Source organism: Coregonus clupeaformis, chromosome 21 (genome assembly GCF_020615455.1).
Source record: "Coregonus clupeaformis isolate EN_2021a chromosome 21, ASM2061545v1, whole genome shotgun sequence".
Classification (NCBI taxonomy): Eukaryota; Metazoa; Chordata; class Actinopteri; order Salmoniformes; family Salmonidae; genus Coregonus; species Coregonus clupeaformis.
Genome location: NC_059212.1, coordinates 20,031,299 through 20,059,297, shown reverse-complemented (window position 1 = coordinate 20,059,297; position 27,999 = coordinate 20,031,299). Strand labels below are relative to the sequence as shown.

The window sequence follows — 27,999 nt, the reverse complement described above, 5'->3', positions numbered from 1 at the left end:
TTGATTTTGATTTGATTTGATTTGAATCCATTCAAGAGACATTTCTTCATTGCCTATTACTGTAACTCAACCATAGTCTCTTGCATATTACTAATTATCGTTATGGAGTCAGATAAACATTTTAATAGGCTAATTGCTTAGTCTTAATACGATGTGATGTATTTATAATATACATACAGTATATCAAAAATGACTGCCCACTAAAGGAGAGGCCTATGTCCACGGTTATTTCTCAATTAGGTTTGGACATGAGACTTCTGAAGTGCTATGGTTAGAATTTATTCTGGCCATCTATCTCTGCAAATCAAACTCTCCCTGAATCCTACCCTTATTAGACCCCACTTCTCAGAATAGTTAAGGACCAATCTAAATGTGAATTGCCATACAACATGATTTCCCAGTAGATATTTATCAAACAACTGCCAGAACAGTTCTGTTTAGGATTGACCATGTCTGGTAACAAAATATGTGCATGCCAAGCAAAAATGATTTATACAGTGAGGGAAAAAAGTATTTGATCCCCTGCTGATTTTGTACGTTTGCCCACTGTCAAAGAGTCTATAATTTCAGTCTATAATTTTAATGGTAGGTTTATTTGAACAGTGAGAGACAGAATAACAACAAAAAAATCCAGAAAAACGCATCTAAAAAATGTTATAAATTGATTTGCATTTTAATGCAAAACATTACTTAGTACTTGGTGGCAAAACCCTTGTTGGCAATCACAGAGGTCAGACATTTCTTGTAGTTGGCCACCAGGTTTGCACACATCTCAGGAGGGATTTTGTCCCACTCCTCTTCGCAGATCTTCTCCAAGTCATTAAGGATTTGAGGCTGACGTTTGGCAACTCGAACCTTCAGCTCCCTCCACAGATTTTCTATGGGATTAAGGTCTGGAGACTGGCTAGGCCACTCCAGGACCTTAATGTGCTTCTTCTTGAGCTACTCCTTTGTTGCCTTGGCCATGTGTTTTGGGTCATTGTCATGCTGGAATACCCATCCACGACCCATTTTCAATGCCCTGGCTGAGGGAAGGAGGTTCTCACCCAAGATTTGACGGTTCATGGCCCTGTCCATCGTCTCTTTGATGCGGTGAAGTTGTCCTGTCCATTTAGCAGAAAAACACCCCCAAAGCATAATGTTTCCACCTCCATGTTTGACGGTGGGGATGGTGTTCTTGGGGTCATAGGCAGCATTCCTCCTCCTCCAAACACGGCGAGTTGAGTTGATGCCAAAGAGCTCGATTTTGGTCTCATCTGACCACAACACTTTCACCCAGTTCTCCTCTGAATCATTCAGATGTTCATTGGCAAACTTCAGACGGACATGTATATGTGCTTTCTTGAGCAGGGGGACCTTGCGGGTGCTGCAGGATTTCAGTCCTTCACGGCATAGTGTGTTACCAATTGTTTTCTTGGTGACTATGGTCCCAGCTGCCTTGAGATGATTGACAAGATCCTCCTGTGTAGTCCTGGGCTGATTCCTCACCGTTCTCATGATCATTGCAACTCCACGAGGTGAGATCTTGCATGGAGCCCCAAACCGAGAGAGATTGACAGTTCTTTTGTGTTTCTTCCATTTGCGAATAATCGCACCAACTGTTGTCACCTTCTCACCAAGCTGCTTGGCGATGGTCTTGTAGCCCATTCCAGCCTTGTGTAGGTCTACAATCTTGTCCCTGACATCCTTGGAGAGCTCTTTGGTCTTGGCCATGGTGGAGAGTTTGGAATCTGATTGATTGATTGCTTCTGTGGACAGGTGTCTTTTATACAGGTAACAAGCTGAGATTAGGAGCACTCCCTTTACGAGTGTGCTCCTAATCTCAGCTCGTTACCTGTATAAAAGACACCTGGGAGCCAGAAATCTTTCTGATTGAGAGGGGGTCAAATACTTATTTCCCTCATTAAAATGCAAATCAATTTATAACATTTTTGACATTGATATTTTTTTTGTTATTCTGTCTCTCACTGTTCAAATAAAACTACCATTAAAATTATAGACGGATCATTTCTTTGTCAGTGGGCAAACGTACAAAATCAGCAGGGGATCAAATAATTTTTTCCCTCACTGTAGTGTAGGCGACAATACAACAATCTCTATTGTTGAACGTTGTGAACCATTGAGTTAGACAGAACTTTGAAAGGACGAGGGGGACAATGAAGGGATTTTGATGGGACCACCACCACACTGCATATGCAACAGCCAAATATAATGTAATAGCTGACAGGGAGAGGGCCACGTGAAGGTTTGAACAAATGAAAAGGTGCATTCAACTCAATTGAAATACTGGAGATAATCACAAATGCAATAGAACCATCCCACTGGGTACAACCTGGTTGAATCAACGTTGTTTCACAGTAATTAATCACCGTAAACTGTTGTTTTGAGGGTGATATTTCAACCACAGGATTATGTCATCATGGTAACCAAATTACAACATAGACAAACCTTGTTTCAAATATGTTGCACTTGTACTTTTAAAACAACATCAGTTATTCAATGTTATCTCCACTATCAGAAAAAACAACAATAAACTGGGCAGAACCTCCTACTGGAGAATTGATTTATCTTCAGCTACCCTTTGGCCTCCCATTCAGGGTTTTAACCAAACTCAGCCCTGCTTAGCTATGATATTTGTCACTGACGCTACCAATGTGATATCGTGAGAATAATTGTTGAGTGATCTCCACTTAAAAACTAAATAGATTCACTGTTGCCAGCAAAGACACTACACAACACAACACAGCACTAAACAATACATGAATTGCACTATAACGGTGACAAACTGTGCCCACAAACTGTTAGAACCTACATAAAGCTGTTGTAGTGTCTAAACAGTTTATGACTTTGCTGATGTTTGCAAATGATGTGTTAGAGGAAGTCTGTTATGTGGAGGCCTGGGATTGGTTTATGGGAAAACTACCCATATCATGTTACAGATTATAAATACCATGGTTGGAACAAAGGACGGGGAGGAACAACATATTAGAGATTGGGTCAGTTGTTCTCCAGATGTCTGCAGGAGTCTGTAAATTGACGCTGAAATCTTTGGTGTAATAAACCATTATAATCAAGGACAGTGTCAGCGGATTTCTTGTCATCACAGCATAATTAGCATCGTTATTTCGATACCACTCTGACAATTTAGACCCATACTTCCTTAAGTGTGCTGCACCTATCATTGCTGGTTCAGTGACACACATTTTTAATCTAACATTAAGCACAGGAAATATCCCTAAGGTGTGGAAAGCAGCTTTTGTTCTGTCATTACATAAGGGAAGTGACGGTAGTGATTTGGATAACTATCGACCCATCTCTAGGCTCCCTTGTCTGGCAAAGATCCTAGAATCTATAGTCAACAAACAGTTGCAATCTTTTCTTTCTGTTAACAGTATTTTTAGCACCAATCAATCTGGTTTTAGATCTAAACACAGTACCACATCGGCCACTATGCTTGCTGTAAATGATATTGCAAATGCCTTAGATGATAGAAAGCACTGTGCTGCGTTGTTTGTAGATTTGTCAAAAGCTTTTGACACTGTAGACCATGCTATCCTTTTGAGTAAGCTGTCATCTATAGGACTGGGCACTGATGCCTGTCGATGGTTTTATGACTATCTTATATAGAACTCAGGCCGTCATGGTCGACGGGGTCAAGTCTGACCCCTTACAGTTACTTAAAGGGGTCCCTCAGGGTTCAACAATTGGCCCACTATTGTTCTCACTTTATATAAACAACATTGGTGATGATATCAGATATTGTAAATTCCATTTATATGCAGATGACACAGTGATGTACTCTATTGCTCCAACAGCGGACCAAGCTTTAATGCAGTTGGAGTCTGATTTTAGGATACTACAGGGGTCTCTTTTACAGCTTAAACTTGTTTTAAACGCTAAGAAAACAAATGTCATGTTTTTTTCTAGGTCTAAACTCTCAATTAGAAACACTTATGTAATCACTAGCTTGGATGGTACTCAAATCAAACAGGTCTCTGCATCTAAATACTTAGGGGTATGGTTAGATGATAGGCTTTCTTTAAAAAAAACATGTTACTAGATTGGGAAAAAAGCTCAAATTCAAGATAGGGTTCCTTTACAGAAACAGTGCTTGTCTGTCCTCCGTAAATAGAAAACAATTTGTGCAGGCTACTTTTATGTCCGTTTTAGATTATGGTGATATTATCTATATGCATGCATCAGCAAACACATTTAAACCACTGGATGCTATTTACCATTGTGCACTCAGGTTTATCACGGGTGATAGTTACAAAACTCATCACTGTTTCCTATATCAACATGTGGGTTGGGCCTCTCTATCTGTGAGGCGAGAGCAACATGCTCTCTTATTTATTTATAAAGCACTTCTTTTAAAACTACCTCCATATATATCATCATTAATTTCCACTAGATATACTAATTTTAAAACCAGATCACAGATGTGGATTACATTAGAGACTTCTGTGGTCTCCACAGAGTTGGGTAGGACTGCCTTCAGTTCCTTTGCACCTTATTTATGGAACAAACTGCAGATCCAACTTAAGTTAGACACTTTGGTGTCCCTTGCCCATTTTAAAAATGTTATGGAGGATCAATATGATGTTGTCTGTGATTGTTTCTGTTGAATTGTGTTTTTGTTTTGTATGTTTGAAATGTTCTTGTCTGTATGTCTAAAACTGTACATGTCAACATGTTTACACAGGGCACAGCCGTAAAAGAGATCCAGGTCTCAGTCTGTTTTTCCCTGTTAAAATAAAGATTTAAAAAAACTTTAAAAAACTCATATATCATCAATGATGCTATTCAGGCCTATATATTATTTGTTTAAATTAACCCCAGAATTTAACTAAAATAGACAATACAATCAGCCTAAGGTTTCAAGCTCTGGTGGATTTAAAAGGTAATGATATTAACCAAATATCCAAATTTTAAGCAAACAAAACTACACATTTTAAGGAAATGTATCTCCTCCTTGGATAGTTACATCTGTGCCACTGACTTAATTAGTCATTGATATGTTGTAGTCACGTCTCCATGTCACCCAAAAATCTAAGTTAAAGAATAGGACTAGATCAAACTTAAACCAATGGAAGTGATGGAGGCATGTGAGCATGTTATTTTCTTTGAAATGACCAAATCACCTTTAAGTAACATCAAACCAAATATGGAGTTGATTTGAATTGATTTCAGGTGATTTGGACATTTTGTTTTAAAACATGCTCACATGCCCCCATCACTTCCATTGGTTGTTAGCTTGTGGTGGCTAAGGTTAGCTGAAGTTTGTAGTGGCTATTTAAAGAAAAACTGTAATCATGGTTCAGTTATCTTGGCCCATAGACTACTTTCAGGGTGTGGAACCATCTAACATCAAGTTGTAAAATAGTTAACTACTCCTTTAAATGGTTGAAAGCCACAGTGATAGACATTTGTGTGACAACTAAACCAAAAATCAGACATTGTTTTTTTATTGGAATTTGGTTGTGCTTTTAGATGGTTGAAAGCATAATGATAACACATTGGCTGTCTTTTTGAGTGGGTGAATATAGGTTGTAATGTCATTGATCAACCTCTCAACAAACTATTATCCAATCGATTACACGTTGAATAATTTGTTTGTTGTACCTTATTTCACTTTTTCTCCCCAATTTCGTGATATCCAATTGGTTGTCCACGTTGAAATGATATGTGTGCCCAGTAGGACATGACGAACATGCTGTTGAGCTGGAGTGGTTTAGAGGAAAAAAGAAGGGGGCGCGAGCGAGCGGTCGCGTGATTTTTTGGGGATTTTCTGAAGTCTGACTGTCTTCTGTTTTGCTAAACTGAGTTCTCGGGATTAACATGATGATGGTCGGTAAAGGAGGGAGAATACGGTGGCGACCTCTTCGTTGTTTAAACTAGTCTTGCGTTTTCTCAACAACGGGCAAATCTGAAAAAGGAGAGGATAAGGTAACGACCAAAAACATGAAAACGAATCTGTTTTCTTGTAGCCAGCTCGACGTATTGGGGAGAAAGTCCTGTTTTTACACGACGTTGGTGAATGTTAGCTAGCGTGTTATTTGAGAACCGCTATTTTGCCTGGTTTCCTTTTGCCTGGTTTCTCGTTTGATGTCGTTTTGGTTAGCTATGTAATCTGTTTTTGTAAATGACTATCGTGTATACAGTTTGCAGTGTTGATTGCAATAGCTATATTGAATGACTAATTTAGAAACCACACAAACCCAAGGCAATTTCACCAGTGTCTTTGATTTCACTTCAAACGTTAGCGAGCGACTGTAGCTTGCTAGAAAGCTAGCTAACAAGCCAAGAGTACTAGCTGAAGAAGTTAGCTATCCATCGGCTTTTCTTTTTTGTGGGTTTTGGTGGCAAATTCAACGTTTTGAAGTGTCTTGCCAACCCGACTCCTACTAGGGAAATATGTCCAACAAGCTACATAGTTTGTATTGAGAAACTGCTGCATTACTGCATAGAGAAATTAGGATTATTGGACCGTTATTTTTCTACGTGACGTTACGTGCTAGAACGTTAACCAGCTAGAACAAACCTGGCGTGTAATCATTAGCCAAACAGTTTCGCAACTAAAACGAGTTTCTATTGGACAAATTCAGGTAGGTCGTTTCGGATCTGTTTTCTTCCGTTTAAGAAGTGTTTTGCAACATAATCGGCGTAAATGAATACGCCCCATGCAGCTAAATTAGCTAGCAACTTTAGCTATCTCTATAAAAACCCTAGCCACCTGCAAATGAAGTTAGTTAACAACAATAAACTAGCTAGCAAGCCAAATAATGGACTAAAGGAACCTAACTAATTACTCCTTATAGTACAAGGACAGCCAAATACTCCATCTAAAAGTGAATCGATTCTCAATTGCAGTATGGTTCTTTCATACTATGGCCGGACTGGGACAAGAATTCGGCCCTGGCATTTTATCCACTCCAGCCCACATCACTGCCTGCACCATACTGAAAATGGCAGTACTGTTTTCAGTACTGCAGCACCTTATCCTTGTGAGGATAAAGACACAGCCTTTTACTGAAATGTTTTATGAGATTGAAGAACATATTGGGAGGGATCTTAGACCATTCCTCTATACAAAATCTTTCCAGATTCTTAATATCCTTCAACTGCGCTTATGGACTGCCCTCTTCAATTCAAACCACAGGTTTTCAATGGCGGAGACTGAGATGTCTTTGCGGTCAATTAACAATTTATTTGTGGATTTTGATGTGTGCTTGGGGTTATTGTCTTGCTGGAAGATCCACTTGCGGCCAAGTGTCTGCCACCTGGCAGAGGCAACCAGGTATTTAGCTAAAATGTCCTGGTACTATGGGCCTATTTTGCTTCCACTGGTCCTGGGGCCCTTGTTAAGGTCAACTTTTTACATTTACATTTTAGTCATTTAGCAGACGCTCTTATCCAGTGAGTGCATACATTTTCATACTGGCCCCCCGTGGGAAACGAACCCACAACCCTGGCGTTGCAAGCGCCATGCTCTACCAACTGAGCTATAGGGGTCAACGGCATCATAAACTTGACCAAGTACCAGGACATTTTAGCCAAAAACCTGGTTGCCTCTGCCAGTAGGCGGACCCTTGGCCGCAAGTGGATCTTCCAGCAAGACAATAACCCCAAGCACTAATCAGTCAACCATTTCTCTACCAGTGAATGGCGAGACATGGTCCTCATCCTCTGTTTTCTTTTTACCAGCTCATGTTTAAAACAAATACAATATGTAAAAACACCAACTCACAACTATAACTGTGCCTCTGCTCTAGCCATTTTGTTTGCCTCCCTGTTGTGCTGTCTTATCTGTCTCAGCATATTCTCTGCTGTCACTGTGTGCTTCATCTTGTTTTCTCTCTGCCAGTCTGCTTAAGCCTTATATGTTATAAAAGCCAAGCTAACAACTAAGGTTATATTGCAAATTAGTGCTTGTCATGTGTTCCCCTGAATCAACACCTACCCTAACAGGCTGGCCACATAGCCATACAAAACATCATTTATGTATGATACCTACTAATGGTTACTTAAGACAGAAACAAAAGTAGGGAAGTTGGCTGGAACTGGAACACGCTGTCGTACACGTTGATCTAGAGCATCCCAAACATGCTCAATGGGTGACATGTCTGGTGAGGTATGCAGGCCATGGAAAAACAGACATTTTCAGCTTCCAGGAATTGTGTACAGATCCTTGCGACATGGGGCCGTGCATTATCACGCCTCAGGATCTCGTCACAGAAGCTCTGTGCATTCAAATTGCCATCGATAAAATGCAATGCAAAGTGTTCGTAGCTTATGCCTGCCCGTACCATAACCCCACCGCCACTGTGGGGCACTCCGTTCACAACGTTGACGTCAGCAAACCGCTCGCCCACACGATGCCATACACGTTGTCTGCCATCTGCCCAGTACAGTTGAAACCGGGATTCATCCAGTGTGCCAGTGGCCATCGAACGTGAGCATTTGCCCACTGAAGTTGGTTATGATGCCGAACTGCAGTCAGGTCAAGACCCTGGTGAGGATGATGAGCACGCAGATGAGCTTCCCTGAGATGGTTTATGACAGTTTGTGCAGAAGTTTTTCGGTTGTCCGGGTCTTGCGCTGGCTCCATGGTGGCTTAAAGTCCAGGTAGCAGATAATGGACCCTAACAGATATTTATATGTAGTTGGTGCAGATTAAGAAATATACATGGGTTCTAACTTGAACAATTATTTGTTAGTTTACAATTGTACAATTTATGCTTCCCTCATATTAAAAACACGGAGACTGCCGGAAATCCCAGAATGCAAGATGGTAATTTCTATGACTCACACTGTGGAGGAACATATGGCCTGTAGCCTACTGTACATGGTAAGCTGTAAGTGGCACTTCACTGTTTAGTATGGGAAACGGCTGTGAGGAATTTATTGTGTTATTTGTTATTATGTTCACAAGATATTGACACAATTACAATCTTTATAGAATAAACATCTAATTTCATCAGTTACATTTGGAAATACATATTTGAGGGAACTTTAGCAAGCCAGCAGCAGATTAAACAGAAGGTTAATTCTCTCCTCCCTCTCTCCTCGGTTTTAGCTTTCTGATATCAGTCTAGCTGGCTAGGTTTAGAATATTTACTAGCTCATACCAGTGACAAACTTGGCTAGCTGGCTATCTTATCGACGTTAGGGCTGACCCCAATTATTCGGTGGTTGGTCGACCGCAATTTTTTATTTGTCGAGCGGTAGCATTCTTCAAAGTATTCAGAGCCCTACACTTTTTCCACATTTTGTTACGTTACAGCCTTATTCTAAAATGTATTTAAAAATACAAAATCCTCATCAATCTACACACAAAACCCCATAATGACAAAGCAAAAACAGGTTTTTAGACATTTTTTACAAATGTATTAAAAATTAAAAATGGAAATGACATTTACATAAGTATTCAGACCTTTTACTCAGTACTTTGTTGAAGCACCTTTGGCAGTGATTACAGCCTCAAGTCTTATTGGGTATGACGCTACTAGCTTGGACCTCATGGCTTGGTTTTTGCTCTGACATGCACTGTTAACTGTGGGACCTTTATATTGACAGGCGTGTGCCTTTCCAAATCAAGACTTATAATTTTTCGGTGTTTCGTTACATTTTTAGTTTTTATAAATTTGCCAACATTTCTAAACCTGTTTTCGCTTGTCATTATGGGGTATTGTGTGTAGATTGATGAAATAATGTTATCAATTTTAGAATAAGAATGTAACGTATCAAAATGTGGAAAAAGTGAAGGGGTCTGAATACTTTCTGAATGCACTGTATATAGTTGATTTTATTAAAACACAGTGTCTATATATGAAAAAATACACGTAAATTTTTTTTTTCCGATTTTTCAAAAGAACAGACAACTTTCGGTCGACAATTATTAATTTTTTGTCGGGTACAGCCCTAGTATACATATTCTGGTCTCAGACATTGCTCATTATGATATTTCTTAATTGCCTTTTTTTATTTTTCTGGATTGTGTGTTTTTTTATTTTTTATTGCTAGGTATTTTTATTTTTTATTTCACCTTTATTTAACCAGGTAAGCCAGTTGAGAACAAGTTCTCATTTACAACTGCGACCTGGCCAAGATAAAGCAAAGCAGTGCGATTAAAAACAACAACACAGTTACATATGGGGTAAACAAAACAAAGTCAAAAATACAACAGAAAATATATATACAGTGAATGTAGTAAGTTATGGAGGTAAGGCAATAAATAAATAGGCCATAGTGCAAAAATAGTTACGATTTCGTAATTAACACAGAAATGATAGATGTGCAAAAGATGATGTGCAAATAGAGATACTGGGGTGCAAAATAAATAACAATATGGGGATGAGGTAGTTGGGCTAATTTCAGAATGGCTGTGTACAGGTGCAGTGATCGGTAAGCTGCTCTGACAACTGACGCTTAAAGTTAGTGAGGGAGATACGAGTCTCCAGCTTCAGAGATTTTTGCAGTTCGTTCCAGTCATTGGCAGCAGAGAACTGGAAGGAATGGCGGCCAAAGGAGGTGTTGGCTTTGGGGATGACCAGTGAGATATGCCTGCTGGAGCGCAGACTACGGGTGGGTGTTGCTATGGTGACCAGTGAGCTAAGATAAGACAGGGATTTGCCTAGCAGTGATTTATAGATGACCTGGAGCCAGTGGGTTTGGCGACGAATATGTAGTGAGGGCCAGCCAACGAGCGTACAGGTCACAATGGCGAGTAGTATATTGGGCTTTGGTGACAAAACGGATGGCACTGTGATAGACTACATCCAATTTGCTGAGTAGAGTGTTGGAGGCTATTTTGTAAATTACATCGCCGAAGTCAAGGATCGGTAGGATAGTCAGTTTTACGAGGGCATGTTTGGCAGCATGAGTGAAGGAGGCTTTGTTGCGAAATAGGAAGCCGATTCTAGATCTAACTTTTGATTGGAGATGCTTAATGTGAGTCTGGAAGGAGAGTTTACAGTCTAACCAGACACCTAGGTATTTGTAGTTGTCCACATACTCTAGGTCAGACCCGCCGAGAGTAGTGATTCTAGTCGGGTGGGCGGGTGCAAGCAGCGTTCGGTTGAAGAGCATGCATTTAGTTTTACTAGTGTTTAAGAGCAGTTGGAGGCTACGGAAGGAGTGTTGTATGGCGTTGAAGCTCGTTTGGAGGTTTGTTAACACAGTGTCCAATGAAGGGCCAGATGTATACAAATGGTGTCGTCCGCATAGAGGTGGATCCGAGCATCACCAGCAGCAAGAGCGACATCATTGATATACACAGAGAATAGAGTCGGCCCGAGAATTGAGCGGAGGGTGCAGTTGCAGCGGAGGGTGCAGAGCTGGTGGCCGGGGTAGTGGTAGCTAGGTGGAAAGCATGGCCAGCCGTAGCAAAATGCTTGTTGAAATTCTCGATTTATTTTAGATTTATCGGTGGTGATAGTGTTTCCTAGCCTCAGTGCAGTTGGGAGGAGGTGCTCTTATTTTCCATGGACTTTACAGTGTCCCAAAACCGTTTGGAGTTAGTGCTACAGGATGCAAATTTCTGTTTGAAAAAGCTAGCCTTTGCTTTCCTAACTGATTGTGTATATTGGTTCCTGACTTCCCTGAAAAGTTGCATATCGCGGGGGCTGTTCGATGCTAATGCAGTACGCCACAGGATGTTTTTGTGCTGGTCAAGGGCAGTCAAGTCTGAGGAGAACCAGGGGCTGTATCTGTTCTTAGTTCTGCATTTTTTGAATGGGGCATGCTTATTTAAGATTGAGAGAAAAGCACTTTTAAAGAACAACCAGGCATCCTCTACTGACGGAATGAGGTCAATATCCATCCAGGATACCCGGGCCAGGTCAATTAGAAAGGCCTGCTCGCTGAAGTGTTTTAGGGAGCGTTTGACAGTGATGAGGGGTGGTCGTTTGACCGCGGACCCATTACGGACGCAGGCAATAAGGCATTTGTCAGGATGATATCTATGAGGGTGCCCATGTTTACAGATTTAGGGTTGTATCTGGTAGGTTCGTTGATAATTTGGGTGAGATTGAGGGCATCTAGTTTAGATTGTAGGTTGGCCGGGGTGTTAAGCATATCCCAGTTTAGGTCACCAAGCAGTACGAACTCTGAGGATAGATGGGGGGCAATCAGTTCACATATGGTGTCCAGGGCACAGCTCGGGGCTGAGGGGGGTCTGTAGCAAGCGGCAACAGTGAGATACTTATTTCTGGAAAGGTGGATTTTTAGAAGTAGAAGCTCAAACTGTTTGGGCACAGACCTGGATAGTACGATAGAGCTCTGCAGGCTATCTCTACAGTAGATTGCAACCCCACCCCCTTTGGCAGTTCTATCGAGACGGAAAATGTTGTAGTTGGGGATGGAAATATCAGAATTTTTGGTGGCCTTTCTAAGCCAGGATTCAGACACTGCTAGAACATCAGGGTTGGCGGAGTGTGCTAACGCAGTGAATAACTCAAATTTAGGGAGGAGGATTCGGATGTTAACGTGCAAGAAACCAAGGCTTTTAAGGTTACAGAAGTCAACAAATGATAACGCCTGGGGAGTAGGAGTGATACTGGGGGCTACAGGGCCTGGGTTAACCTCTACATCACCAGAGGAACAGAGGAGGAGTAGAATAAGGATACAGCTAAAGGCTTTAAGTACTGGTCTTATAGTGCGTTGGGTATAGAGAAAAAAAGGGGCAGATTTCTGGGCGTTGTAGAATAGATTCAGGGCATTATGTACAGACAAGGATATGGAAGGATATGAGTACAGTGGTGGTAAACCTAAGCGTTGGGTAACGATGAAAGAGATAGCATCACTGGAGGCACCGATTTGAGTCGGTCTCCGCGTGTATGGGGGGTGGGACAAAGGAGCTATCTAAAGCAGGTTGAGCTGGGCTGGGGGATCTACAGTGAAATAGTACAATAAGAAATAACCGAAACAGCAATAAGCAAGGCATATTGACATGGGAGAGAGGCATAAAGCAATCACAGGTGTTATTCGAGAGAGCTAAGACAACAGCTGCTAATGGCGACAAAGTTTGGGCTGAGGCTAAACATAAACAGGATGCGGTACCGTATAAAGGAACAGTCCAGCAGGCATCAGCTGTATAGCGGAGTTATCATAAGGTCCGGTGAACAGCAATAGGAGAGTTGGGAGGTAGTTCGGGGGCTCCTACAGCACTGGCGAGCAAGAGGCCACGGCTTGCATGTGCTAGCGGGCCGGGGCTAGCAGATGGATCTTCGTGGTCGACGTCATATAACGGGAAGCCTGTTGAAACCACATCAGACGATTTCGTCTGCAGACCCGTCGTGTTGGAACGGCGGGGCTCCGTGTCAACATTAGGAGGTCCCGTCCGGTTGACAGAGCGGTAGATAGCCGGGAGATGGGCTCGAGGCTAGCTCAGGGCTGATTAGCCAACAACTACATCCATTTGGTTGCAGCTAGCTAGTTGCGATGATCCGGTATTAAAGGTCCAGTGATTCAGTGATTCCGGCAGAAAAACCGATATGTTCTGGGTCGATAACACGCTGTGCAGACAGTGCAGACTGGCCGATAATAGTCCAGGCTAGAGCTGGCTGGTAGGTAGTGCAGGCCACGGACAATGGTGAAAAAACGCTAACGGTGGCTAATAGCAAGTAGCTAGTTAGCTGGCTACTCCCGTCCGGTAGACAGAGAGGTAGATAGCCAGGATATGGGCCTGGCTCGAGGCTAGCTCAAGGCTAACTTGTGCTAACTTCGGGGGCAGCTGTGATTAGCCAACAGCAACATCCATTCGGTTGCGGCTAGCTTGTTGCGATCCGGTGTTAATGTCCAGTTATTCCGGCAGACAATCCGATGTTCTGGGTGAAAACCGCTAACGGTGGATAATAGCAAGTAGCTAGTTAGCTGGCCAGCTAGTTTCAACTGGAGATTCTAGATAAAAGGTAAGTCAATAATAGAATCCGTTCCACATTGAGTGAGGCGGGTTGCAGGAAAGTATATTTTGTAGAAGGATGAAAAGTGTGATTGGGAAATAAGTACGAAAAATACAAAAAAATACAAAAAACTGGCTATTTACACGGACACGCAACAAAGAACACAACCGCACTGCTACGCCATCTTGGATCTATTACTGCACTGTTGGAGCTAGAAATGCAAACATGTCGCTGCACCTGCGATAACATCTGCAGATGTCTGCGCTCGACCAATAAACTTTGATTTGACATGAAATCAGTCAAAACACCTCAAAGCAAGACATGGTATCAAGATAAAACTAATTGAAACCTACGATTCACCTACGATTCCCCTCATGGCAGATTATTGTCATTGTTGCTATCTGACCGTTCAGTATCATAACAAAGCACGGCTTCCGGCCCCATTGCGCGCATCATTTTTGTGATGTTGTCAGCCATCCCCTCTGTAAGAGCAGCACATCAGTGTTTCCCCTAGGACAGGGTTCCCCAATTAGATTTCCAAAAGGGCCAAATTTGGTCAGGCATGCCAAGCCGAGGGCCAACATGTTTGTTTTTTTGGCGACAGTTTTATGTATTATCAGTTTTCACTTCTATAGTGATTTTATAATTATTAGTAGTGGTGTTAGGAGTCACATAAGAGAAAAATGAAAAATACTAAATTAGTCCAAAACCAACTATTTAATTATGAAATGCCCCTGGAGCATATTCTGTGCAAACAGTCAGCAAACAAAAAGTCCAGCAAACACATTCACACACACACACACACACACACACAGCGCCCACTTCTGTCTGGAACACCCATGCTTTGGACATCTGCGTTCAGGCGGTCTTTCTAAGAGAAGAGACGGAAGGACAAACACAGACAGACAGAGATTTTTAGTTAGGTACTTTTCAAATGTGTTATCAGAATATGCCACATTCGTTTTTAAACTTTTAAAATATGTGAACCAAATAATATCAAGCTGTTAACAACCATAAGTGTTTGATATTAATGTGACAATATAATTAATTAGCTTTTATTTGTGTATAATTTTTTTATTGCTGTGTATTAAGTTTTACATTTTACTAACTAGTTGGATGCCATTTACTTTTATTTAAGCTGTGTAGCATATTTAGTAGGAAACATGCTATTAAATATGAAATGGTTATTTCATTGTAATAATTATTATACCACAAGAAGATTGAAAAATAGAAAAAAAATAATTGGATCTGGTTCACTCACCAATCAGTGAGAGAAGTGAGAGGGACGGGATGAGGCAACCTTTCTGATGTCAGGCTTGTATTCTGTTGTGGCAGTCCTGAGGCACTGTCCAAGATGTGAATCTGAGAGTCTGTTTCTGTCCTGGCTCTTGATAGCATTCATTGAAGAAAATGCTGATTCACAGATGTATGTTGAGGGGAACATCGTGAGTAGGAGCATTGCAATATCTCTGGTGTTTTTAAAACGAGCTTGGGGAACCACGTTGATCCAAAAGTCACTCACCAGTGCATCCTTGTGTTGAGCTTTGAGCAAATCAGATGTTCCCATCTCCAAGATTTCCATCTGAAGAGCAGCCTCATCTATGGAAGGCACCAGCTTTTTGTCCACTGGCCGTCAGCTGACACAGAAAACGGCTGTCTTACGAAGAGAAGGATGTCAGCTGAGAGTTTAGGGGAGCTTTCAAATCTTTCTTTGAAGTTTTCTGCCAGCCTGGACACAAAATCCTTCATTGCTGGATCTTCCTGCATTTGATTATTCTCACAATGCTCACGCAGACGTGGAAAGTGCAACTTTCTCCCATGAATGTCTCTCTCCAGGAGGTGCAGCTTTGACCGGAAAGCTTCAATCGCCTCATACATGTCAGCAACAGTGTGGTTCTTGCCTTGTAGTCGCAGGTTAAGGTGATTTAGATGAGACATGATGTCACACAAAAAAGTAACATCTGATATCACCTTGTTGTCAGTTAAAAAGCTCAAAAAGTCGCTGGCTTTTTGGCTCTGCAGGCTGGATGAAAATGACAAGTTAATCACGCAGGTCACACACCCTCTCCAACACACGGCCTTTGCTCAGCCAGCGAACGTCATTGTGGAGCGAAAGATTATTGTGTTCAGCTGACATTTCCTCAAGTAATGCTCTAAAAAGGCGATGCTGCAGACTAGAGCTCTCACGGACAAAGTTAACTAGTCGAGTCACAGTATCCATGGTCTCTTTCATTTTTCCACACAGTTTTGCGCACAAAACTGACTTGTGAATAATGCAGTGAAATGCCAGGAGTGCTGGGTTAACAGCAGAAAGCCTGCTTACCAAGCACTGGCGGTGTCCCACCAATGACGGAGCCCCGTCGGTAACAACAGAGACAATTTTACTCACATCTAAGCCATTCCTTTCGAAGAACTGTGTCAGCTCGTTGAATATTATTTCCCCGGTTGTATGCCCGGGTAGAGAAATCAAACACAGCAGCTCCTCCCGGAATGTCTTCCCATCAAAAAATCTTGCGAACACAGACAGCTGTTCCATGTCGGTTCGGTCACAAGACGAGTCTATTGCCAGTGAGAATGCTTCGGTTTTCCTCAAATCTGTGAGTAGACTGGAAAAACAATCCTCCGCTAAAACTTTGACTCTTCTGGTTGCCGTGTTAGCCGACAGCGGCACTTGCTTCAACAGCTCAACAACGTATTTTTTATTGGTTCCTCTTGGTTTAAAACTTCGGCAGCCATGTCGATTGCACATTGTTTAATTAACTCTGCATCGGCGAATGGCTTCTTAGCTCTTGGCAAGCTTCCAAGAAACATGTAATGAGGCAGCTGTTGCGCTCTCTTGTGCCGATGATGTTTTACACAGTCTGCATGCATATTAAGCATGTGGGCTTAGCACTGTTGTGGTCCGGTAAAAAAAAAGCAATACCTCTCAGTCCAGTCAGTTTTGAACTGACGGTTCTCCTGGTCTACCTTGCGTATCTTGGCAAATGCTATGTTTGTTTGACTGGATTTAATAATTTTTTGTGAGGAAGTGGTCAGTCCTTTTGATGAAAGAGGGTTAACTGGCGAGTGGCTGCTGCTGCTGTGTGTGTGTGACACTACACTAGGTAGCTAGTCGAGTGGAGACGAGTATGCAAAGCGCGCAAAGCACGTCTTACGTATGTATGCACGCGGTAAATGCCACAGGTCAAGGTGTGGGATAATTTTTTTTAAAAGCAGAGCCGCGGATATTAAATTCATGTTTATTATAACAAGTGAATGCCAATGCTGTCAGTGTGGGCCAGACATTTGGCTCTTGCGGGCCGGATCTGGCCTGCGGGCCGCTTATTGGGGTTGGCTGCCCTAGGATGTTGTCAAGATTTTTATGTAGAACGACTGCGAGGTCACTTCTGGAGCCGTTTTAAATCGACATTCTATTCAGAAGTGCATGAAAATTAAACGATGTTGACACCATCTGAAATATAACTGATGCGTGCCACTGCACTGTAGGGAGATGAGGAGAAAGTCGTGGCTGTGCACCTATGTCATTACCACTACTGCTCACTTTGTTTGCTACAAATATGTTGTAACTTGTCATTCTGATCTTGATAGTTAGGGATTTTGGTAATTAGCCCGTTATTTACTGCCCCAGAGTCAGATGAACTCGTGGGTACTATTTTTATGTCTCTGCGTCCTGTATGCAGGAAGTTAGAGGTAGTTTCGCGAGCCAATGCTAACTAGCGCTCCACCTGATCCAACTGGCTTCCCCCTACCATCGGTTCCCTTGTTTACACTGTGACAAAGCAGCACTATGCCCATTCATCATTGTCTATCAGTTGGGGGGGGGGGCTATTCATATCTGGTGGGTTATCTGTTTTCAGGAGAGAGAGTGATCGTGTTGAGAACGCTGGTGTGCACACAGGCTGGAATGCCCGAGGGCAATGTTCTGCTTTGACTTGACTGTTTATCTGTGAGAAACAACCCAAAGCGTGCGTGTCTGAGTCACGTTACACCGTTTATTGAACGTAATCCTGCTCTGAATAGTCCTGTCATATAGGCCTAGAATCTTAAAGTCCTATAGTATGCCTTTGCTTTTAACCCCTGGAGAACATCTGTTGATTTTTAAGCTGCTCCATCTCTTTTAATAGTGGTCGCTGTAAAGAGAAGTAATGTAATCATATTTCAACACTAATTCAGCTCAGCACAAGCCTCCAGCTGTTCAGCGAGAGAAAGTGACATGGAATTTGAATTGTGGCTCAGTTTTATATATCACGCCCATAAATCCAAGGCGAAATGTGCCTCGACTGGTTATGTGCATAATAAAAGTCAACGAAGGTTCTTGGAATTTGCAGGTAATACCAAATTGCATTTGTGTTGGATTATATATTTTTAACAGTAGTGGCCGGGGTGATTTGGAAATGGCACAGTATATTGTAGAAGAGATTAAGGGAATGGGTTCATAATCCAGATCCAGCCACTATCTGTTCTTCGGTGCTCCACTCAGATCTCAGGGCATGACTGCATGGGCATAGTGGCTTTTCCTTTGTCGCAGTGGAAACAAGGGAACCAATGGTAGAGAACACCAGTTGGATCATATTACCTCAGTTATGGAGAGAATGAGACATTTAAATGTTTTGGGAAATTAAAAACGTCTGTCTCACAAAAGACAATACTGTATGATTAGCCTAGTTTGGGTGTTGGCTCAGCAAGAGATCTTCCTTTTACTACAGTGTTGACCAATTTTAACCATTGCAGTTTCATAAGTAGCTGACAAGCAGGATGTGCTCCACCTGTTGCAACACACTGGCTTCTCTTTATCTTCCCCCTCCCCTCATGAGTACTGATCTTAGCATAATGGAAAGGTGAAACTAATAACACTTATTGGTGATCCACCTCATTGCAGAATCACCTCATTGGGTAGTCTTAGATCTGTTGTCTCTAAAGAGCATAAAGGGTTCTCCCCAGGATTTTTAAACAAGGTGGTGATGCTGCTGAGTACGGCCGAGGGGAGGCCTGGAGGGGGGCAGAGATTTTTTGCGTTTTTGAACACCTGTAACTGCCAAAAAATTGCCTTATGAAAACAAATAAAGTTTTTAAAAAGCGTTGCTCTAGATTGCAACGCCTGTCTTCCATTCTTTGGGGAGAGCCCAAGAGGAGATTGGGGAAGGTTGGACAGCCTAATCCAGGGATCATGGTTTTATTTTATTGAGTGGATGGTGGGGGGCCGGAACAATTTGTAGACTGCAAATTGACTGCAAGAAGCCCGGACAGAGATTAATATTTGACTAAAACATAATCATTTCAAACCTTGCTTACCTTTTGTATACGATCACATGTCTCTCTATTATGCGTGGGAATACATTAACAGATTTCCAAAATGTAAAATCAATTGGAGCTGATATCCTGGTGCTTTTAGTCTTTATGTTCAACAATGAAAATGCACCCCCACAATTTTTTTTGTGCTCAGAACTTGGGGGTGGTGACCAATAAAACACGCTAGTTGGGTAACCCTGGCCTAAGCCATTTCACACAGCCAGACAGCCTATTTGCACATAACACTGACTCCTATATCCTCAACTGCCTTTTCCTCCTCTCCTCTGCATCTGTCCTGTATCTGTAGGTGATATGCCATGTGAATGACTGAGAACCACTATGAAGCCCTCACACAAGCTGCTGTTCGTCCTGTGCCCCATGATGGTCCTGGGCTTCATCTACTACTCCTCTGGGAAGCTACACCTGCACGTATGGGGTCAGAAGCCACGTGAGTTACATTAGACAGCCTACGCCTCTCTCCAATCATCCATCCATTCGTCTCTCTATTTGTTAGACTGCTGGTCTGTCTCTTTTTCAATTGACTTGCTTTTCAGTCTGTTGATTACACCTGTCTTTGTGTCTGTCTCCTTGTCAGTCAAGCTACCGTCTCTCTGTCTGTCAACCTGTGTGCTTGTCAGTCTATTGTTCACGGATGGTATCGTCAGACCGGTCTGTCTTTTTGTGTGTCAAGTCTTCCTCACTTCTTGTTGCCGTTTTGCACCACAAGCATATATCTCGATTTGCCCACTAGTCCATCAGTTAATACCTTCCCCGGGCCCGTTGGGAGAGCGTAATTAGAGTTGATGTACAGCCGCTCAGACTCACTGCTACTAGAGAGGATTGCAACAGCCCATACAGGACAGGTCTAGCTGTTTGCTATATACAGTGCCTTGCAAAAGTATTCATCCCCCTTGGCATTTTTCCTATGTTGTTGCATTACATTCTGTAATTTAAATGGATTTTTATTTGGATTTCATGTAATGGACATACACAAAATAGTCCAAATTGGTGAAGTGAAATGAAAAAAATAACTTGTTTTAAAAAATTCTAAAAAATAAATAACGGAAAAGTGGTGCGTGCATATTTATTCACCCCCTTTGCTATGAAGCCCGTAAATAAGATCTGGTGCAACCAATTACCTTCAGAAGTCACATAATTTGTAAGATTGCACACAGGTGGACTTTATTTAAGTGTCACATGATCTGTCACATGATCTCAGTATATATACACCTGTTCTGAAAGGCCCCAGAGTCTGCAACACCACTAAGCAAGGGGCACCACCAAGCAAGCGGCACCATGAAGACCAAGGAGCTCTCCAAACAGGTCAGGGACAAAGTTGTGGAGAAGTACAGATCAGGGTTGGGTTATATCCGAAACTTTGAACATCCCACGGAGCACCATTAAATCCATTATTAAAAAATGGAAGGAATATGGCACCACAACAAATCTCCCAAGAGAGGGCCGCCCACCAAAACTCACGGACCAGGCAAGGAGGGCATTAATCAGAGAGGCAACAAAGAGACCAAAGATAACCCTGAAGGAGCTGCAAAGCTCCACAGCGGAGATTGGCGTATCTGTCCATAGGACCACTTTAAGCCGTACACTCCACAGAGCTGGGCTTTACGGGAAGAGTGGCCAGAAAAAAGCCATTGCTTAAAGAAAAGAATAAGCAAACACGTTTGGTGTTCGCCAAAAGGCATGTGGGAGACTCCCCAAACATATGGAAGAAGAGACTAAAATTGAGCTTTTTGGCCATCAAGGAAAACGCTATGTCTGGCGCAAAACCAACACCTCTCATCACCCCGAGAACACCGTCCCCTCAGTGAAGCAAAGTGGTGGCAGCATCATGCTGTGGGGATGTTTTTCATCGGCAGGGACTAGTTATGCACGCTCAAGTTTTCAGTTTTTTTGTCTTATTTCTTGTTTGTTTCACAATGAAATATATTTTGCATGTTGTGTAAATCAAATGATACAAACCCTCAAAAAATCAATTTTAATTCCAGGTTGTAATGCAACAAAATCGGAAAAATGCCAAGGGGGGTGAATACTTTCGCATTACTATTCCCTAGGTAGCCCATTTCTCTCATACATTTCCTGTAGTTGACGAGGACTAGATTTCCTGCTGGATGGTACTTCTACAGCAGGGTTCCCTAACTGGCGTCCCACGGGTGGTTTTTATTTGGAACCCTGAGTTTTTTTAGAATTTCATTGTTGGACATAAGACTGTAAAAACACCAGGAAATCAGCTTCAAGTGATTTTAATGGTGTTGATCTGTTCCCAAGTATTCCCACGCATAATAGAGACACGTAATCGTATACAAATGTAAGAATGGTTTGATATGATTGTTTTATGCAAATATTATATCTGTTTGAGCTTCTTGCGGTCAATTTGCCATTGACAAATTATTTGTAATTATGTTCTGTCCCCCCGACTATCTGCTGTGGTCAGCTCCGAACCCACCTGGCATTTTTGGATATTGGTTGGTTATGAATAAGGGTGATGGAGAGGGCTAAGTAACGGTGGAAAATCTGAAACCTGACAGGGCGTGGATGGTGAGGTGATGTTTCACTTCTGGTGGTCCCTGAAACTGTTATTTGTAACCAGTAGAGGGCGCTAAAAGATTTCCAATAAACATACCCTGGAAATATTTGAACTGGCAGGCAAAGGTGTGTTTCATATCAGCAGGAAACACTGTATTTGTGCTTTTCAGTGGAAAGGTTTGATGTAACTTGAATATTTTGTGCTTTAGGCTGTGGTTGCCTCTGAGTAACATGTAGCCAGAGACATTGTATTGAAGGAAGCTTGAGGAGCTACAAGGGACATTTTGGAAGAATATCAGTTTGACACTTCAAGTTTTGGGGTCTTGTCCACCGGAGGGTACAGTAACACCACAGTGAGACAGGCATCCGAAAGGGGACGCCTTGCTTTTAGCTGCCGTCCTAAGTATCGCACTTCCTCAAGTTATCACGGTGGCTCCAATAACTGGCTGTTACTCTTTGTACACTCCTCCCATTTAAATTTGTAATAAACATTGTAATTTTAGATACGTGTGCCGCTTCAAAGATACTTATTTGAGTCTTTCATTTCACTCCTCTGAAGTTGTATTTTTGTCATTCGAGTTATTCCAAAATGATTGAGTTCTTTGAAATATATTTATAGTTATTATGAAGGTTCCGAAGTCACTGTTTCCAGTTATATTTCTCACAACACCAAGACGGCAAACATTTATTACAGAAAAACACTATTTGGGATTTGGGGCTTTTTGCACACTGCCACCAGATGTTGAGGTCCCGATGTCGAAGAGGACAGAGAGCATGTTGACAAATCCCTTTTGTGTGCGCTCCCGAACTCTGACCTTTAATCTGTTATTTCACCAGAGAGAATCAAACCGGATAATCCCTGTTCTACACTTTTGTGGTATTCTACTCTGGGAGTCTTTGAATCACTGTTCAGGGTGTTGTGTATGAGTTATGGTGAAAAGATAAGCCAAGCATACCCTTTTAACTACTGTTATGTAAATATGTATCCTTACAGTGAATAGGCTAAATTTACTTCATGTTTTACAATGTAGTCCTAACACTAAACTGGTGTGTCACAAACCCTGACATGGCCAACAGAGCAGGTAGGCTATAGGGCTGAGTCATCATTTTGAACCCCGATTTGAAGGCTATTTTGCCTTTGAACATGACCTACCTGACACCTTGAACTTCAAACAAGTTCATATGGATGTTTTCATTCTGACTGCGGCAACTCGAGAGGATGTTTGACACTTCTGAAGTTGCCGTGACGAGACCCCTGTGTGCATCGCCTAACAAGTCAATATTTAGGGTCCCTGGTTTCCCCCTCTGATTTCATTACTCTCAACGACTAGAGCAATGATGCCCACATACTACACTTGGTTATAGTGTCAAGAGACTGAGCCCCCTCTCCCAAATCTAAATGCACATCACTGACTAAGGGGTCTTTATTAATCTCTCATAAAGATGTCTTGGATGGATTTGAGTGAGTGCTTCAGTTCGACAGTCCGTATGTATCTGTTTAACATCAGAGCCACCCTCTGCACTGTCACACAGGTGTGACTGAAAGTGGACACTCACCTGAGGGTGTCCACTATGAAAGACCACACCTGTGTTTGACGTATAACCAATTAGTGGTTTGCATTGGCGACAATCTATGCAGCTCATTAGCCACCTGTGGCTTCATACACGGCTTTCTCTCTTTTGTTCTTTCTACACGGCTAGGTTTTTATCCGGGCAAGGCAGCAAGCACGCTAGGCTATATGGTTACAGTTAGATCAAATGCATGGAGAGTAGTTAAGTTCCTAATTGGGAATTGTATTTGTTAACACAGACTTGTTGCACCATTGAGAGAGAGTTTGGTTAAAATGCCAGTGTATGTGCATCTTTCTCTTCTAGATACTTGGTCTCCGATACGATACAGGAACGATACGTTTTAGTTTGAAACAAATCGATACATTGAGGATTTGTTGCATAAACCCATTCATTTCCCATTCTAAATTAAAATCTGCTGCAGATGGAGCTCATGAGCTGGGGCTCTCTGAGCTGGATCTGTCTGAGTTGACTTCTCTGTCTGTGTGAGAGAATTATGTTTGTCTATGGTGTATGTACTATGTAGACACCTGATTTGAGCCATAAGGGAGACTAGGCATCTACCACCCCACTACCACCATCAGATTAGGGGGCGCAGTCTGTTCCCCCCCACCCACCCTTCCATCACCCACTAATTAATTTGTCATTTTTGCAGATTAAGTGTTTGAGGGTGATTCTCATGAAACCAGTTTTAATCATGGCAGTAACAAATTGAGTTTGGAAACCATGATGCATCTGCAACAATCAACTATCATTCTGAGGACTAAGATGCCTAGATTATGGCACTGTCTTATTTTAAATAAGTTTTAAATTTTTCCTGAATTGTGTACATTTTCACCCCAGATTCTTATTACAGAAATGTGTCCTGATTAAATTCTCAGGTAATTTTATACTATTTTACTTGTATTTATTTGAATAAAACACTGTTGCTGTAGTTTATCCATAAATCATATTGTTATACTACTTGAAGTTTACATGAAACTATAATATTTATTACATTTTACATTTGAGTCATTTAATTTTTCTTTCATACTGGCCCCCCGTGGGAAACGAACCCACAACCCTGGCATTGCAAACGCCATGCTCTACCAACTGAGCTACACGGGACTATTACATTAAAAACTGTGTGGACATGTTTCTCATTACCGTAACACTTTTTTGAGTTGCTGGAAAAACTCATCATTTAAAAAATAAAGTTGTAGTCCTGATGCATCATCTAGAGGAGTAGTCATTTTTCAATGGCAAACTATGTAACACTCATTACCGAAACATGCATTCTCATCTCTGAAATCTGCTTATTACTGTAATGCATCAATATTTTGGAAATGCTACAAAAAATGTGGTTCCCGCCATGAAGCATGGAGGAGGTGTGATGGTGTGGGAGTGCTATGCTGGTGACACTGTCTGATTTTATTTATAATTCAAGGCATACTTAACCAGCATGGCTACCACAGCATTCTGCAGCAATACGCCATCCTATCTGGTTTGGGATTAGTGGGACTATCATTTGTTTTTCGACAGGACAATGACCCAACACACCTCCAGGATGTGTAAGGGCTATTTTACCAAGAAGGAGAGTGATGGAGTGCTGCATCAGCCAATTGAGATGGTTTGGGATGTGTTAGACCACAGAGTGAAGGATAAGCAGCCAAAAAGTGCTCATCGTATGTGGGAACTCCTTCAAGACTGTTGGAAAAGCATTCCTCATTAAGCTGGTTGAGAGAATGCCAAGAGTGTGCAAAGCTGTCAAGGCAAAGGGTGGCTACTTTGAAAAATCTCAAATATATTTTGATTTCTTTTAACACTTTTTTGGTTACTACATGATTCCATATGTGTTATTTCATAGTTTTGTTGTCTTCACTGTTATTCTAGAATGTAAAAATAAAGAAAAACCCTTGAATGAGTAGGTGGGTCCAAACTTTTGACTGGTACTAATATATATATACTAGCGTTCAAAAGTTTGGGGACACATAGAAATGTCCTTGTTTTCGAAATGAAAAGTTTAAATAATTCCATTAAAATAACATCAAATTGATCAGGAATACAGTGTAGACATTTTTTATGTTGTAAATGGCTAATGTAGCTGGAAATGGCTGATTTTTAATGGAATATTTATATAGGCGTACAGAGGCCCATTTATCAGCAACCATCAGTCCTGTGTTCCAAACGTTGTTTGCTAATCCAAGTTTATCATTTTAAAAGGCAAATTGATCATTAGAAAACCCTTTTGCAATTATGTTAGCACAGCTGAAAACTGTTTTAAAGAAGCAATAAAACTGGCCTTCTTGAGACAAGTTGAATCTCTGGAGCATCAGCAATTGTGGGTTCGATTACAGGCTCAAAATGGCCATAAACAAATCACTTTCTTCTGAAACTCGTCAGTCTGTTCTTGTTCTGAGAAATGAAGGCTATTCCATGCGAGAATTGCCGAGAAACTGAAGATCTCGTACACCGCTGTGTACTACTCCCTTCACAGAGCAGCGCAAACGGGCGAAGTTGCAAAGAAAAAGCCATGTCTCAGACTTTCCAACTTAATCTTTTATTTTTATTGGCCAGTCTGAGATATGGCTTTTTCTTTGTAACTCTAACTAGAAGGTCAGCATCCCGGAGTCGCCTCTTCACTGTTGACGTTGAGACTGGTGTTTTGCGGGTACTATTTAATGAGCTGCCAGTTGAGGACCTGTAAGGCGTTTGTTTCTCAAACTAGACACACTAATGTATTTGTCCTCTTGCTCAGTTGTGCACCGGGGCCTCATCTGGTTAGAGCCAGTTTGCGCTGCTCTGTGAAGGGAGTAGTACATTGTTAGATACTACTGCACTGTTGGAGCTAGGAACACAAGCATTTCGCTACACCCGCAATAACATATGCTAAATATGTGTGTGTGACCAATAAAATGTGATATGTTAGAATTTCTTCCACAGAGTATTTTGTGTAGATCGTTGACAAAAAAATCATGAAATCAATTTTGATCCCATTTTCTAACAAAATGTGGAAAAAGTCAAGGGGTGTGAATACTTTAAGGCACTGTAACCGTGTCGACAGTTATTGATCTAAACTAAGCAAAAAAAGAAACGTGTTCTCACTGTCAACTGCGTTTATTTTCAGCAAACTTAACGTTTAAATATTTGTATGAACATACAAGATTCAACAACTGAGACATAAACTGAACAAGTTCCACAGACATGTGACTATCGGAATTTGAATAATGTGTCCCTGAACAAAGGTGGGAGGGTGGGGGGTAAAAATCAAATGTAACAGTCAGTATCTGGTGTGGCCACCAGCTGCATTAAGTACTACAGTGCATCTCCTCCTCATGGACTGCACCAGATTTGCCAGTTCTTGCTGTGAGATGTTACTCCACTCTTCCACCAAGGCACCTGCAAGTTCCCAGACATTTCTGGGGGGAATGGCCCTAGCCCTCACCCTCCGATCCAACAGGTACCAGACGTGCTCAATGGGATTGAGATCTGGGCACTTCGCTGGCCATGGCAGAACACTGACATTCCTGTCTTGCAGGAAATCACGCACAGAACGAGCAGTATTGCTGGTGGCATTATTATGCTGGAGGGTCATGTCAGGTTGAGCCTGCAGGAAGGGTACCACATGAGGGAGGAGGATGTCTTCCCTGTAATGCACATCGTTGAGATTGCCTGCAATGACAACAAGCTCAGTCTGATGATGCTGTGACACACCGCCCCAGACCATGACGGACCCTCCACCTCCAAATCGATCCCGCTCCAGAGTACAGGCCTCGGTGTAATGCTCATTCCTTTGACGATAAACGCGAATCCAACCACCACCCCTGGTGAGACAAAACGTGACTTGTCAGTGAAGAGCACTTTTTGCCAGTCCTGTCTGGTCCAGCGACGGTGGGTTTGTGCCCATAGGCGACGTTGTTGCCGGTGATGTCTGGTGAGGGCCTGCCTTACAACAGGCCTACAAGCCCTCAGTCCAGCCTCTCTCAGCCTATTGCGGACAGTCTGAGCACTAATGGAGGGATTGTGTGTTCCTGGTGTAACTCTGGCAGTTGTTGTTGCCATCCTGTACCTGTCCCGCAGGTGTGATGTTCGGATGTACCGATCCTGTGCAGGTGTTACACATGGTCTGCCACTGCGAGGACGATCAGCTGTCCGTCCTGTCTCCCTGTAGTGCAGTCTTAGGCGTCTCACAGTACAGACATTGCAATTTATTGCCCTGGCCACATCTGCAGTCCTCATGCCTCCTTGCAGCATGCCTAAGGCACGTTCACACAGATGAGCAGGGACCCTGGGCATCTTTCTTTTGTTGTTTTTCAGAGTCAGTAGAAAAGCCTCTTTTAATGTCCAGATTTTTCATAACTGCGACCTTAATTGCCTACCGTCTGTAAGCTGTTAGTGTCTTAACGACCGTTCCACAGGTGCATGTTCATTAATTGTTTATGGTTAATTGAACAAGCATGGGAAACAGTGTTTAAACCCTTTACAATGAAGATCTGTGAAGTTATTTGGATTTTTACGAATGCTCTTTGAAAGACCGGGTCCTGAAAAAGGGACGTTTCTTTTTCTGCTGAGTTTACATCCTCTATATCCTTCCTTGACATCTTTCCTGATGAACTCAGTCACCGTGTCCATGTATACATCAATATTATTATCAGAGGCATCCCGGAACATATCCCAGTCCGCTTGATCAAAACGTTCTCGAAGCATGGATTCCGATTGG

At 42.1% G+C, this 27,999-nt stretch overlaps 1 protein-coding gene across 4 annotated transcripts in view; it reads left to right on the top strand.

Moving 5' to 3' along the window:
• Positions 1-5,746: 5,746 nt before the first annotated feature.
• Positions 5,747-27,999, top strand: part of LOC121535040 (CMP-N-acetylneuraminate-beta-1,4-galactoside alpha-2,3-sialyltransferase-like) — a 69,916-nt gene continuing 47,663 nt past the window's right edge. For all 4 annotated transcript variants that reach the window (XM_045206238.1, XM_045206237.1, XM_041841722.2 and 1 more), the window contains exons 1-2: positions 5,747-5,946; positions 19,498-19,638. In XM_045206238.1, coding sequence (XP_045062173.1) covers positions 19,530-19,638 — 109 coding nt within the window. In that variant the 5' untranslated portion in view covers positions 5,747-5,946; positions 19,498-19,529. The remainder of the gene's footprint in view (positions 5,947-19,497; positions 19,639-27,999) is intronic.